Source organism: Bos mutus, chromosome 7 (assembly GCF_027580195.1).
Source record: "Bos mutus isolate GX-2022 chromosome 7, NWIPB_WYAK_1.1, whole genome shotgun sequence".
Taxonomy (NCBI): Eukaryota; Metazoa; Chordata; class Mammalia; order Artiodactyla; family Bovidae; genus Bos; species Bos mutus.
In genome coordinates this window covers 83,725,962-83,741,402 of record NC_091623.1, presented here as the reverse complement: position 1 = coordinate 83,741,402, position 15,441 = coordinate 83,725,962, and the positions used below count along the sequence as shown (strand labels likewise).

General features: G+C 53.6%; 1 protein-coding gene across 10 annotated transcripts in view; it reads left to right on the top strand.

Annotated features, from left to right (window-relative positions):
- Nucleotides 1-15,441, top strand: part of TCF3 (transcription factor 3) — a 33,109-nt gene that overhangs the window by 7,324 nt on the left and 10,344 nt on the right. For 9 of the 10 annotated variants that reach the window (XM_070374313.1, XM_070374319.1, XM_070374312.1 and 6 more), the window contains exons 4-8: nt 10,463-10,536; nt 10,752-10,830; nt 13,167-13,234; nt 14,337-14,466; nt 14,719-14,768. In XM_070374313.1, coding sequence (XP_070230414.1) covers nt 10,463-10,536; nt 10,752-10,830; nt 13,167-13,234; nt 14,337-14,466; nt 14,719-14,768 — 401 coding nt within the window. The remainder of the gene's footprint in view (nt 1-10,462; nt 10,537-10,751; nt 10,831-13,166; nt 13,235-14,336; nt 14,467-14,718; nt 14,769-15,441) is intronic. The other variant, XM_070374320.1, reaches the window with a different exon arrangement.

The window sequence follows — 15,441 nt, the reverse complement described above, 5'->3', positions numbered from 1 at the left end:
TTCGATGAGTCCTTGGGCGTGAAAGTGCTTTAAGACCTGAGGCATGGGGCTGTCTCCATGTCTGCCTTGAGCTCACGGTGAAGGGGGGGTCCTGCTCCATACACGAGAGCCCCAGGAACAGAGACTGGCCCCTTTGAGGGGCTCTCCCCTGCTCCTTCCCTGGTGGAGTTGGAGACCCCAGGAAGACGCCAGGGATGAATGTTGGTGGTCAAACTGCAGGATAGGCCTTGGGGAAGCCCCCTGCTTTCTGAGCCTGGGTCACCGCCCTCCAGACAGGCAGGGTGACCTTCAGGGGATGAGAGCTCCAGGGGGTCCTGCCAGCCCGGTTCTCCCCTCCCGCTCTGTACATCCTGGCTCAGTGTTTGCTTAGAATTCATTCAAGTCCACTTGCATTTTCCTAGACCTGCTCCGAAAAAGCATTTTGCACCAGGAGAGCAGCTGCCCAGGCCATGGGGAGGGGTCTCCAGCGAAGGGGTCTCTGGGCGTGTGGGCTGAGCAGCCGCCCTGCAGTCTGTGCTATCTCTGTCTAGACTGTCGGCAGCATTGAAGCCACGCTGACCTGACGCGGAGGCTTACTTGTGTTAGATCAGGAGGCTGTAGAATAAGAATAGTTTTTCCACCCCCTCCCTTTTGGGAAACCCCGAGGCACAGCTGTCTCAGTGGCAGCACCTCCTGTGCCAAAAACTATAGGGTCAAGGGCCCCCTAACCAGAAACATCAGGAGGCGCTGGCTGACCCCAGAGGAAGGGCTTCTCTGTTGTCATGTCTCTGCAGCTCTCCTGGTTTGTGTTTCTAAATGTTCATAACACAGTCTTGGTACAAACCTCACAGGCAGGCAAGGCGGCGTCCACGCTGGGTCAGCACGGATGTGTGGTTACAGCCTCAGCCTAAGCTTCAGACCAGAACCGCTGGGTGTGGACCTGTGTCCATGGGGAGGATGTCCTTCTGGCATCCCAGGGTCGGCTCTTCCCCACCTCTTCCAAATCTGCCTCTGTAGCGGGCGTTAACTTGTTAATGAGCAATCGCTCATTTCCAAAAGCATTATCTTTCCAAAAGCATATTGGTCAGATGGGTTATTTTTTTATGAATTTCTGATCACTGTCTTGAGCCCTCCTCCCTTTTTACTTGGATTTAGTCAGCTTTTTATTTTGAAATTACAATATATTCACAGGAAGTTGTAAAGAAATGTGCAGGGCAGCTCAAGCCCCTCCCTAGCCTACCCCCTCCCAGCCTCCTCTCATATGACAAGGAATCAGGAGACTGACCATCGTACAAGCCACAGAGTTTATTCAGTATTTTAGTTTATTAATGAGTCCTGCGTGCACCATTTGTGTGTCTGTAGCTCCATGCAGTTGTTTCCCACGTGTAGCACCATGAAGCCACCCCCACGGTCTCTTCAGGACTGTTCCATTGCCCTACGACCTCCCACCTGCAGCCACTCCCCCCTCCCCCCCACCTCACCCTGGCAACCCTTGATTTCCTCTTCTCCATCTTCCCAACTTCGCTGTGTTGAGGATGTTGCATACATGGAACCACACAGCACGGAGCCTTCTGGGGTCAGCTTTTTCCACTGATCACACTTCCTTGGAGACCTATCCAAGTTGTTGGATCAACAGTTTGTTCCTTTTTATGGCTGCCTGATGAATTTTTGAACAACAGCAATAGTAACACTTACCAGCAACTTATATCAGCATTTCTCAAGCACTGTACTCCAGGAACCAACCCTAGATCCTTCATTCTGAGTCCTCAGTCCTCCCGGGGTGGTGAGACAGGTGCAGTCATCTCCCCCATTATACTTAGGATAAAGCTGAAACTTTGAGAGTTTAGTAAGCATCCCAGCTAACCACCCAATGCTGTATTCTCTTTGTAGTGTTCTGTGCCCCTGCCCTATACGGGTCTTACTGATTTGCAAGAGCTTTTTATAGGAAGGGTATTAGTCTTTTGTGATCTGTGTTGCAGCCTTTTTCATAAGTTTTCATTTATAACTGTTGCTGATGTAGATTTTCAATTCCTCTCAGTGGTTTACAGGTTTCATTTTTATGTTGTCAAGTCTTTCCACTTGTTCTAGCCTTGGTGCCATTTCTGAGAAATTTTTAAGAATTAGATGACAGTCCATTCTGCAGGGCAGATGTGACGGTCATGAATGTACCTGTTCCTCATTCCATCAGACTGAGGAATATACAGGAAAAGACGCTGGAGGGCAGAAAAGGATGCCTTTACAGCTTTTGTGAGAGCAAAGAAATGAAAAATAAATGGGAGGTAGAGAACCTCAATAATGGAGTGATCAAGATTGAACTTACATAGCAGTTCCTGGCCAGTGGCACACATGGCCAACCTAACCTGCTAACCTGTGGGACTGCTCAGAACAGACACTCTTGGGCCCTGGACCCAGAGATACTGATGAAAAGCCTGGAATGAGGCCTGAAAGGCACCTTCAGTTAGAAGAACTATCCTTCAAAGGCCATGCCCTGTAAATAGGGATCACACTTCTTATAAAAATTGATCACATACCAAGCATAATAAAAGGAGGTAACCAAAAAAAGTGACCAAAATATAATTCCTCACATTCCTTGAGAAGAATGCAGTAAAACTACAAATAAAAGACCAAAAAATGCAGAAATAAACAAAAAGCCTAACTACTTGGAAATAACAAAATTCCTTTTTGTCTGCCTCTTGAGTTAAAGAGGAAAGTAAAACACAGCTAGGCTAGACAGAAATCAGCAATAACGTAAACATAAGAAACAGGTGCAGCCAAAGCTGCACTTGAAGAGGAATCATAGTCTTTGACAGTCTTCAGATACAATGGAAAGAAGTGGAGTAAGCCTTTAATTTAGGAAGTTCTAGAACAGAATAAGGAGAAGGCCATGGCACCCCACTCCAGTACTCTTGCCTGGAAAATCCCATGGACAGAGGAGCCTGGTGAGCTGCAGTCCATGGGGTCACTAAGAGTCGGACACGACTGAGCAACTTCACTTTCACTTTTCACTTTCATACATTGGAGAAGGAAATGGCAACCCACTCCAGTGTTCTTGCTTGGAGAATCCCAGGGACCGGGAAGCTTGGTGGGCTGCCTTCTATGGGGTCGCACAGAGTTGGACATGACTGAAGCGACTTAGCAGCAGCAGCAGAACAGAATAAACTCAAGAAAATCTTTCTTGGTGGTTCGATATGCCTCAGAGCATTTCCTAAATTGCCATTTAGCCATGAATTTTTGCTTTGTATTTTTACTTTGCTATAAAAATATAAATATTTTACTTCTGTACTACCCAGTGTTAGTTACTATAGCTTTGTGGTGTTTTTTATAGTCTTACGTCAATTTTTGTTTTCCAGGTCTCCCACCCACATATTTTGAGATATGCTGATTCTTTTTTTGATCTTTAGAATAATTATATCTCCTCCCATCCCACATCCCTTCAAAAAAAAAAAACCTTTCAGGATTTTGATTTTATGTTAAATTCATAGATAAGTTTAGGAAGAACTGTTTGTCTTTATGGTATTGCATTTTTACATTGTAAGAACGTGGTGTCTTCTCCCTTAAGTTGCAACCCTTAATATTAATTTTTTAAGATCAACTTTGAAAACTATTAATTATAAGGCACTTAATCACTTTATAGTTTTTGTTTTTTTCTTAATTTGGTCACATAATTCTGCAGTGAGGGTTGTTTCTAGATGTTTTAGGACTTTGTATACTGTGGTTGGAGAGCCGACTTACTGGAAAAGGCCCTGATGCTGGGAAAGAGTGAGGGCAGGAGGAGAAGGGGACGATGGGATGAGATGGTTGGATGGCATCACCGACTCAATGGATATGAGTTTGAGCAAACTCTGGGAGATAGTAATGACCGGGACTCCTGGCTTGCTTTAGTTCATGGGGTCACAGAGAGTCAAACATGACTTGCAATTGAACAAATGTTGTTTGGGGATCTTTTTTATCATATTTTCTACCTGGTTGCCTCCTGACATCCCCTAATTAGGTTCTTTGCTTGGCTTGGTTTTCCAAGTACACCACCTGCAGGCACCCGGCTTCCTCCATCCTGGTGAGGATACCATGTGCCTTTTCCCATCAGCCAGTGTTTCTGGAACCACACAGGCGTGTGCTGTTGTGCTGTTTGGCTGTTGTCAGCAGGACCGGGCCTGATTCTGGCTGTTGATTCGAGATAGATCTCTCTGACTCTGTTTATCACGTTCTGGGCGTTTCCTTCTGGTCCTATACAACTATCCACATGAGTGATTGGCATCATCGTGGTGTGTTGGGCATCTCAGGATGGCCCCTGCTGTCCTCCTTCCCCACCTCCTGACTCTCCAGAAATTAATGGTTTTTTCTACTCCAAAGCACCCTGAATTTCGCGTTTGGTCTATATCCTTGTTTAACTGCCAGACCAGATCTGCCAGCCTCAGGTTTGCATTTTGCAGGTCATGTGGGGTTCAGCCTTTTTTTTTTTTTTTTTTTTAATATTTATTTGTCTGCATTACAGGTCTTAGTTGCAGCACATGGGATCTTTCGTTGTGGCACGTGGGCTCAGTGGTTGGGGCACATAGGCTCTCTAGTTGAGGTGCATGAGCTCAGTAGTTGTGGCACGTGGGCCTAGTTGCCCTGAAGCATACGGGGTCTTTGTTCCCTGACCAGGGATTAAGCCCACCTTCCCTTTGGTGGCAGAGTCTTGCCAAATTGGAAGGCATAGTCTTGACCACTGGACCACCAAGGAAGTCTCCTTGTATCTGTTTATTGATTTTTCTTCCAAGGAGTCTACTTCATTGTGGAATTGATGTTTATCAGTTGACTGCTTTTCTCTGCCCTATTTCTGTATTGTTTTATTTTACTTTCTCACTTTCTTTATTTTTTGGCCATGCCACGTCGTTTGTGGTATCTTAGTTCCCCAACCAGGGATCGAGCCCGGGTCCTTGGCAATGAAAGCGTGGAGTCCTAACCAGACCATCAGGGAATTCCCCACTACTTCTGTGTTAAGTCGTCCTTTTTTGTTAAGTTTTTCTTTTGAATTGAAGTCTCATTTGTTTACCTCTGTTCTCTTGAGGGTTATAAATTTCCCTCTGAGGACCACTTTGGCCATATCTTGTTGGTTTCAAAAATGTGTGTTTTCATTATTTTTAAATGTAGATTCTTGATAATATTAAAAAAAAATTTCCCTTTTGGTCAAGTTCTTTCAGAGATTTCCAGTTTTCCAGGTTGGGGGGTGGAGGGTTTGTTCCTCGACTGGCTCATTTCTGGGTCAGTGACGCAACAAGTAACCACGGCTTGGGCTGTTACCACTTTTGGGGAGGTGCAGGGTCTCCCTGCTTTCCTGAAATGGCCCCCTGTCATTCTTCCTGAGAATGGGCACTTGGACCCAGAGCTGTGAGATCTTCGTCTCCTGCTCATCGCAGTCAGGCTTTTCATTTGTCCAATGTCAAGGACACAGGACAGTGGGGTATTCTCTGTGGGTCCTGCCCACTGTCAGCAAAAACCCACCTTCCATTCCAGTGAGAGTTTGCGCCTTGAATTCAGACTTGTGTGTAAATGTTTTGGCCTCTCCGTTTCACTGGTGTTATTTGGTATGTCTGTGTACATCTGATCATCTTCCCGAGTCACTTGTTCCAGAGCGCTTTTCAGGTTTCAGAAAAGTCGAGTCTGCGTCCCTCTCACTTTTCACACACTGATGGTAGTTTTTCTTCCTTGAACCCAGGTCTGGTTTACTTTGTTGGGTTGAGTTTGGCAGCCTGTGCTGGTGTGCAACTCTGCTGGTGGGGTTCCTCCTGGATCAGGCTGTTTCCTCCCCAGAAGTGAAATTACATCTTTGTGCTCTGCAGGAAAGTGACCTTCCCCTGGCCTCCTGTTTGGTTTGAATATATTGCCACTTTTTAAAAACGTCATTTCTCCTTTCAAGTCCTGTCCTGTGTGTTTGTATCCAGCTGGGAAACATGTGTTCTTGTTATATTAATTCTGCCACTTAGGAGACCTCAGTCTCCTCATCTTTGAAGTGGGGATGATGGCAGCTGCTCAAGGGTTCCTTGGGAGAAACCGTGGGGAGTCCCCCAGGCAGTGCAGCACCTGTGCACTCTGGTGCCCACTCTTGGTGGGATAGTGTCTTAAATTCTGTTTAACGTGTGGGTCAAAGGTGCTCGTTCATCACTTCCTCCTGACTGGAGTGGCCTGTGCTGGGATTACCCTCCTGCCGGGAGTGCTTCCTTCTGGATGATCTACAGGGAGGGGCTGCAGCTGATGTCACCTTGCTCCTGCTTTTCTGGTGAGCGGCACCTGGGCACCTGCCTCCTGTGAGTGGCAGTGGGCTGGGTATGGGATTGGTGCTGGTACTCCCCAGGGAGGCCACTATATACCTCCCTGAGCTTCAGTTCTATGGATTGTGTTATTGCATGGGGATGCGAGTCCGTGGTGTCCAAGAGATGTGCGCATTCCTCCAGCTCCTCACTTTCGCTTTGAGCACCTAGGTTGTTTTTGACTCAGTGTTTTTGAGTTTGGGTGATTTTTCCCTTGTTCTCCCTGGACGCCTGGGGTCTCAGAATGTCCCCTTCCCTGGTGTCTGGGGGCATCCCCAGAGCCCACTCTTGTGTTGATCACCTCTTCTGCATTGTCACTTCTGCCTCCCCACCTCTGATGCTGCTTTTGCGAATTTGCTGCAAAATTATTAGTTTCTCCTGTTTCCTGTCTCCCAGAAGCCTTATCTTCCATCCATTCCAGGGAACCCACAAGCTCTGCAGTTTCCTTGGGAACGCACATGCGACAGTGGTAGTCTTAGGTACCCTTCTGTTTCCTGGGATCGATCCTAAATCCGTGAACATGCCTGTCTTCCGTATTCTGGTTTTGTTTTGCCCTGTGCCTGTTTTTGCAGGGAATTCCTGACTGGGGTTCTGAGCTTAGGTTTGGTGGTGGGGTGGAGTCGAGACCCTCCCACCCAGTCCGTGATAGACTGGAACAGAAGAGGGTCTTTCTGCTGTCGCTTTGTCAGGAATCTGAAATTCATAGGAGGAGCTGGGCAACTTCTGCACCTGAGAGACCCTGTTTCTCTGCATTACCATCTGTTTGTGGGACCCCCTCCTCCACCTGAGGGCCAGCTCCTTCCAGTGGGGAAGCCCCTGGGGTTAGGGGTTTCCACTCCAGGGGTTCATGAGAGGTTGGGTTGGAGTGAAGCCTTCGTTTGGAAATGGTGGGGTGTTACTTCCACTGACTTTCTCTTTAGCCTCAAATCTCCTTGCTTGGGGGCAGTGCGGGAGCCCTTTAGGTGCTGTTAATTTTTTCTCAGGTGTGATCATGGTGTGTGTTGTGGTTTATACCGTTATTATTTAGTTTTTATTTCGGTGGTTCACATGTCCAATGCAGCAGTCGCTAGCCACTTACGTCCATCTGAGTGTGTGTTAATTAGCCCCTGGTGGCAGTGGGAGCTCTTCCCCAGTCCTGGAGGCCACATTGCAGGCAAGTAGTCACCACACGTGACCGCAGGAGGATGGCACAGCAGATGACGTTTTGATGGGTTCAGTAGCTATCGGATCAGTGGAGAGGGCCACGGTGTCTGTGGAGGTTGTTTGGGGGCTAGCCCTGTGCAGGCATCGCTGGGGACAGAGGGGGCTGGCATGGCGACCTCCCTATTGGGAGACAAAGGGTCATCAGGTGTGGGGACCACCCAGGCAGACCTTGGGTGGGGTCGAGATCTGCTCACCTGCTGGGGGTCAGGTAGGAGTGAGCTGGGAGAGAACTGTGGTCAGGGAGGAGTCTGGTCTCTACCCTGAGGGCAGTGGGGAGCCCTGGGAGAGGCTGGAGGGAGGGAAGAGAGCTAGCCTGGCCAGGGTAGTGGGTGCACAGGGAACCTGGGCAGACCCTGGGGCAGGGTGGTGGCTTGACCCAGGGGACACACCCTGGCTGAGCCAAAGTCGGATTGCAGAGCGAGTGTTGGAGTGAGGTGGGGAGAGGATAGCTCCTTGGATTTAGCCTGGGACCCGAGGCCTGGGGCTGCAGGATAGAACTCCCAACAGCCACCATGGCTATACAGCTGCAGGTTTGCGGTGGGGGCACTGCAGGGCCCTGCTCAGGTGCCGTGACCATCTTCCCCACACTCCAAGTACCAAAGTCCACTGGTCTGGCTGCTTTATACAGGGGGACTGGCTCTAGGAATCTCCATGCTCGGGTCAGCTGACCTTTCTGATAAAGAGCCAGACAGTATGTGCAACTAATCTACAATGGCAAACACCGTGGTAGACAGTGCGGGAACAAATTCCTGTGACCTTGTACTAATAAAGCTTTATTGACAAAAGGAGGCAAGGGCTGGACTTGGTCCAAGGTCCCAGTCCTCAGACTTGCTGTGGAGGAATCACCTGGTACCAAGGCCCCTCAGAGGAGCCCTCCCCCCATGTCACCTGGCCAAGGAGGCAGCCAGCTGGGGTGCGGGCTGGGCAGGTCCCTCTGTGCCGCACCTAACCCCCCCAGCCTTCTGCTCGGTCCATCTCTGGTCTGTTGCTGGGGTGGTGGGCCAGGACTGAGCAGAGAGGTGATTTTTCTGGGTACGGCCCCACCACCACTTCATCTCCAGCTTTATTAAAATAAAAGAGTGTGATTGTTTAAAAAAAAAAATACACTCAGACTGTGAAGTCTTATTCTATTAGTACGTATTAATTGGAACATGAACAAGGGATGTGTTATGAATATTCATGATGGGTTATTAAAATGTGTAATTAACCAGTAGTGGGGGGAATAACTTAATGGGAGTAGTGGGGGAGGGGTCATCCCTATTTTTGTCGTTTGTAGGAGAGGGGAGGCTGGGGCTGGGGGAGGAGATTTTTACCCAAAAGGGAAGAGCAGGGCCTGATTGCCTCTGCCTGAATCTTGTGGGGCCTGTGTTGGCTGGGTCCCTGGGTGTCAGGCCCCAGGAGTGCCCCTCAGCCCTGCCAGGCCTTGGGGTGCAGGGAGGCTTGGCTGTGGCCTTGGACCTGGCCTCCTGCTCTTGCTCGAAGTTCCTGAGGCCTGTTGCGAATGCCCACGGGAATGGGGGACCTAGAACAGAATGAGTTCATCTAGGAGAGGGGCTGTGCCAGAGGGCAAGGGGACAACAGGTAAGCGGGTGTGGAGGGAAACGGGCTCAAGTGCTGGCCCTGTGCCCAAGGTCACTCCCCACCACCAGCTGCTCCAGTTCCCGTAGTCCAAGTGAAGGCCCAGAGCCTTGGGGAACAGACACCCCAAATCTGGTGGCAAATGCTGGATGGATTCACGGAGACCATGGGACCTCCCTGTATGACCCCCTGCTCACCATGGCAGGTCTCAGCCCCCCATCATAATCACACTGGAAATTTTTGATTAGAAAACAAAATCTTAAGTGATCTATATGAATATTCATCAGACCAGAAGATTAATATGCACAATTTTGCAAATTAGATAGCAATTAAACACCGATTCTCTAGGGGAGATGATTAACACAAAGGCACCAAAATAGGAGGCTGCAGTTTGAAGTAAGTTTCTGGTACAGATGAGCAAAGGAATGCTGGGTGAAGGTTCCCAGCTAGGGTGTTCTGGATGTCCACCATGCAGGGTCAGGGCAGGGGGAGGGGTTGTCCCTTGGCACAGCCTGCAGTGCTGGGCACAGCCCTCCCCCCATCTCTCGCCCAGCCTAGCTTGGGGAGCTTTGACTCAGTGTCAGATGTGGATACCCCCAGTCCTGCAAAGTGGGATGTGTTCATGACCCCACTTACTGAGGAGAGAAACTGAGACACAGGTGGGAGGGGCCCCAGGACTGCTCGTTTTTGCTCTTCCGGGTCCTGAGCCCTGTGGCCCCCGATGGGCTGTGTTGGAGACAACCCACCCCTCCCCCATGAAAAGCACGAGCACATGCTGTCTGCCCCTGAACGAGGTGGGGAGAGTCCTGGGCCGTGCCTGGCGAGTGTTCAGGGAGATAAGGGCCCCACCCTGCTCACCCCTCCATCCACGGTCCTTGTCCCCAGTCCCAACTGTGGTTAACCCCTGCCACACCTTGGGCTGGGTGAGCGGGGTAAGCTCCCGTCTTCCAGATTGGATTCCACTTCCCCAGGCGCCAGCCTGTGTGCTTGGTGGGGAGTCAGTGGTGGCTGCTGCTGCTCCTCCTTACAACAAAGGCATGGCCCCACCTTTTGAGTTGGCAGCTACGGGAAAGGGGAGATGAGAGCTCATCCCTTGTTTCCCGCCCCCGTCCCCTAAGAGGCCCAGAGACCGGTCAAGGGCTCCATCTTTCCTGGCAGGATGGGGGCCAGTCCTGGATGGGTGGAATTGGTCTTCTTGGTACCCGCATATCCAGGGTGCTTGTCACTGGTGGTGGTGTCACTGTGGGCAGAGTTGGGTGGGTGCATCTGGATAGGCTCCAGGGTGGGTCAGAACGGCCTGGAAAGCATCCCAGGTTGAGTAAGGGCCACCCCACCCCTCACCTCTGGCCAAGGGTGGGGGCTGGTGTGGAGTGGGCAGGTGAGGCCCCTGACCCTGCCTTCCTGCCCTACAGGTCTCGAGGACCGGCCAAGTTCGGGCTCATGGGGCACCAGTGAGCAAGACAGTTCCTCCTTCGACCCCGGCCGGGTGAGGGGCCGCTAGAGGCCGAGACCCTTGGTTTCCCTCCCTGGGGTCGTGTTGCATGGGGAAATGGGCCCAGAGCAGTGAGGCTGGAGCCAGCCTGGTCTGCAGGGACTCTGGGCTCTGCATTGTAGGGTCGTGTCCTGACCCAGGTGCCTCCCAAGCCTCTCTCCCAGCCCTGAAGTGGGGGTGCCTCCCTCACCCCTGCTGTCTCCCCGCAGACCTATAGTGACGGTGCCCACTTCGGTGAGTCCCACAGCAGCCTCCCTTCTTCCACATTCCTGGGCCCCGGGCTTGGAGGTGAGTGTCTACATGTGTGGCACCCGTGCCCCTCGCACTTCCCCACACGCCCACTTGGTCTGGGAGGTTGGCAGTGTACTTGAGTGCCAAGGCTTCCAGAATATTCATCCAGAGAGAGGACATGGGTAGGGACCCTCCAAGTGCACCTGGGAAGTGAAATCCTGACCACTTCAGGACCCGGCTGAGGCCCGTTCGCCCTCCCTGGAGCGCCCACGTCCTGACTGTGGGGATCAGGATCTGGACGAGGGTCCCCCACCCTGAGTCCTGGCTTCCTGACCCTCCGGATAGGGTTGTCACAGAGCCTTCCAAGAACTGGCAGTAATTACTTTGCAGCTACCCAGACCCGAAGGCCCACCCCCATCTTGCTCACCAAGAAGGGACCTGGCCCCCAGGACCCTTGTTCCCATGAGCCCTGGTCTCCCTGTTCTGAGGGAAGCATTGGGGCTGATGGTGGAGTTGGTGTCTCTGGGGGTTGAGAGGGGCTGGGGGGTGGGTGGTGGTTCCCAGGCCAAGGGTCATGGCAGGATTCGCAGTCACTGGGAAGGTGGGTGAACTGGGGGTCCTCAGCCAATCAGCCAGGGTGGGGGGGGCTTTGGGGTCAAGCCCTGTGTGGCTGAATACACTTAAGGAGCCAGATAGATGAGTGTGGCCTGGGTGCGGCCCTGGGAAGAGGGTTGGGGAGAGCAGCGTCCAGCACCTGCTGTATCCAGCGGGCATCTGTGTGCATCTCCCAGCCTGGGAGGTGGGGCCTGATCCAGGGGCCTGGGGTCACCTCTGCACCTGCCATGACAGAGGGTCCCCCTCAGGGTTCTTCTCTCAGCCTCTTCCAACATGGGCAGTTCCCACGGCCTAGCCTGGTCAGCAGGGCCCAGAGCCCAGCTGTGTCCGCGCCCGCCACACGCTCCTGTGGCCAAGGAGCTCAGGGCAGCAGGGAGCCCAGGACACGCCCAGGGAACTAGTGGCGATGTGGGCGAGGTCTCACCTCCTGGGGCCCCTGGTTGGTGACCAGGGCTGGTGCGGCCATGGTGGGGCGTGGTCAGTGAGTGCCAGGGCCCAAGGGTGGGGTCAGTCTTCCAGTGTGGCCCCCAACCTGGTCCGGCTCCTTGACGCGCCCTGCTGGTCCTTCCCTGATGCAGGGGCCTGGTGCATGGCTTAGGCACCTGCTGTATATCCACAGGGCTCTGGTCACTGCGGGTCCCATCCCAGAACCTCTGCTTCCTCTCCTCGTCTCCTCATCTTTGCTTTCAGGATACCCCCTATTTAGTGCCTGCCCCATACTCAATGTGGGGTGGAAGGGCGGGTGCCCAGAGCCCTGGCTGGGCTGGCCAGCTCTGCTTCCCACAGCCACCCGCCCTGGGAGGAAGGAAGTTCACTCTCTGGACTGTAGGGCAAGTCCCTCTGGCCTCCAGGCCTTAGTTTGTTCATCCCTACTTGGGCCCATTGTTGCCTGCCTGGAGGGGTCATGGGAGGTTGAGCTGTTGGGTGCGGCCTGTGGGGTATCTGCATATTGGTAGGAGCATGGTCCATCTGCCTGCTCCCTAAACTGCGTTTGTTCCAGAAGTCTACTTGGAATTGTCCTTTGAAATAAAAGGGAAAAAAAAAATAAAAGGGAGATTTCCCCCCGCAATTTGAGAATAAATCATGTTAGTCAGTCAGACATTCTGAGTCCTTACTCACAGTAGGGCTGAGTACGGTCCACCCTCAGTCAAAGTTGGTGGTCAGCAGAAGCCAGAAACAGACTTGCATGGCTCAGGTACTGATTGGTCCCGGGACCTGCTTCAGACGAGGCTGGATCCAGGTGTTTGTGTACCGCAGCAGGCCGTTCACACCAGCAGTTCTCTCTGACAGGTTGTCCCCCCACAGTGGGGGCCTGCCCACCCACGTAGAGGGAGGGCCCCCTTCACCGAGTCACCTGACTTAGCGTCCCCAGAGACATCACTTGCTCACTCATTAGCTAACCCTGGCTGGAGGCTGGTGAAGGAGCCCGGGCCCTGGGTGCTGAACTAAGGCAGTAGCGGGGACCCCAGCCTGTCCCCTGAGACCCAGCACTCTGGGGAGTTGACACCTCATGACCTTGAACAGAGGAAACCGAAGCTCGGAGGGGTGGGGCAAATTGGTGCTGTCCCAACTCGGGGGTGAGACGAGGGGGGCCTGGCATGTCTGCAGGATACTCTGCAGGTTATCTGGGGGCAGCATCTGGCTGGACCCCCACTTGTCCCTTGGGCCCTCGCTACCCTGTAGGGAGAGCAGTGTCCCACCACGTTTCTCAGTGTTGTGCACTGTGGAGTCCCTACTGTGTGCAGGCAGCTCCGGGTGACCCTCCTTCCTTTCCCCAGGCAAGGGCAGTGAGCGGGGCGCATACGCTGCCTTCGGGAGAGACGCTGGCGTCAGCAGCCTGACTCAGGTGAGGCAGTGTCTGCGGGGAGGGCATGGGACTGCAGAGCCTGGAGAACCCCGCTCTCCAGACTGGGGGGTGGTGCAGGTGGATGGCGACGGCGGGGGGAGCTCCTGATCTCTCGTCAGCACCTCGTATTCTCTAGTTTTAATTTTAAACAAACTCATCCTGAATTCCTCCTGATCTGTGAAGCTGCTTTGGCTGAGCCGAGTGCTGGTCACTCACCAGCAGCAGCTAAAACAGGCCGGGCCCTGGACCAAGCCAGGTGCCTGTGGAGGAGAGGCTGGGTCCAGCCTGCGGGCCCCCTACATAGCTGAAGGGGCTTCAGGAGACACCCGCCCACCCAGCCTCAAGTGGCAGACAGGGAACCTGAGGCCAGCTCAGCCTTGTGGTCCATCCCACAGCTTCCAGCCTGGGCAAGGTTATCACCCCTGCTGCAAGGCTGATGAGGCAGTGACCCACCATAGCGGTCCCCTGTGGCCTCCTGTCCTGGTCACACCTCTAGGCCCTCTCCCCCACCCCTTGGGGGCTTTAGTCTTAGGCCCTGCTGCAGACAGCACCACCCATGTGCACACTAGGCTGCAGCCAGCGTGGCAGCTATCACAGCCACAGGACGCCTGCTGGGCACTAGGACCCCTGCCTGGGGAGACCTTGCCTGGCCCCGTCAGTCCCCACAATGACCCCTGAGCCGTGTAGCGGCTGGCGTGCCCATTTTACAGATGGGAAGGCTGAGGCTGCAGCTGTGGGCCTTCACCCCAGTCACGCCTGCTCTCCAGGGAAGAGTCCCATTTTATACCAGTGTCTGCGAGTTTAAACTGTTTGCCTTAAAGCAGAGTGGAGGGATACATACAAAGTAAACCAAGCTGATTCCCTAGGTGCAATTGTGCGTGTTAGCGCCCAGACCGCACGGCATCTTCAGGTTTGACAGTGTTTCTCTGCCTTTTGCATTCACGCCTTGATCAGAGACGCTCCACAGGTGCTGGCCAGAAGGGAGCTCCTCCCCGGGTCGCCCACCCCAGGACCTGGCCTCGGCCTTTGCACTTACTGTTTTAACCGGAATTGGCTGAGGGGGGTGGGGGTTGACTGATGACACCTCCCCTCCCTCCCTCAGGTGGGCTTCCTCCCCAGTGAGCTGGCCCTCAGCAGCCCAGGGCCTCTGTCCCCCTCGGGCATCAAGGGCGGGTCACAGTATTATTCCTACTCTGGGCACCCTCGGCGGAGAGCAACGGACAGCAGCCTGGGTGAGTGGGCCAGGGCGGCAGTCCCCTTGAGGCCCAGCAGTCACATCCTATGAAGTCCACATGCCTGCCCCCCAGGTTCTGTGCATGGACAGAGGCTTGAGTTGTTCTATTAGTAGAGCCCCCAGGTCCCCTCTCTGAGCTGTGGGTGGTGGGAAGGCTGTCTGCCACCTCTCGTGACAGGCATGTCTGGTGGGAAGGGCCAGGGTGAGGTGGGATCCGGGCCGGGGTTTCTCACTCCTCCTATCCCGACAGACTCGCAGCCCAAGAAGGTCCGGAAGGTGCCGCCTGGCCTCCCGTCTTCAGTGAGTCGTGGGACAGATGGGCCCTATGGGTTGAGTGCCTCTGTGACACCCCCCAGGGTGGGCCAGCCCCACGTGGGTTCTGGTGAAAGCCCCAGGGGCTCGGAGGACTTCTGCCCTGAGGCCCCAGCTCTGAGGGAGTCGGGAAGGCCTTTTTTGGGTCTAGCCTGGGTCCCTTATGTTTTAAGATAAGTGGTCTCCTGTGGCTGAGGCTCCTCAGAAAGGGCTTGAACAGGGGTCCTGGGAGTGGGAGCTGATAGGCATCATGGGGGCAGTTCAGAGGGTTTCCTGCTCCCTGTGCCTGGCTTGGAGCCACCCTGCATCCTTGCCCCTCTGCCTGTGGTTGGCAGGGAGCCAGGCCCAGCAGATGGTGCCGAGCCGTCAGTGGCTCCCAGTGCCGAGCTCCCGCGACTTAATCACGCTGAGAGAAAAGGCAATTTGCCGGATTCCCTGGATCGGTCACTGCCCTCTCTGCCTGCCTCCCTCACTGGCCACCAGCACAGCCCCCGAGGCTGACCCAGCCCACTCCAGGCTCAGGGTTACCATCCAAGGTTGAAGTCCTGCAGCCTAGGGGTGGGGAGCAGGCAAGTGGAGGTTGTTTTAAGCCTCATCTCATGATGTCACATCTGAAACATCAGAGTGAGAGGCCCCTGAGCCCACTCCATCCCCCCTGACT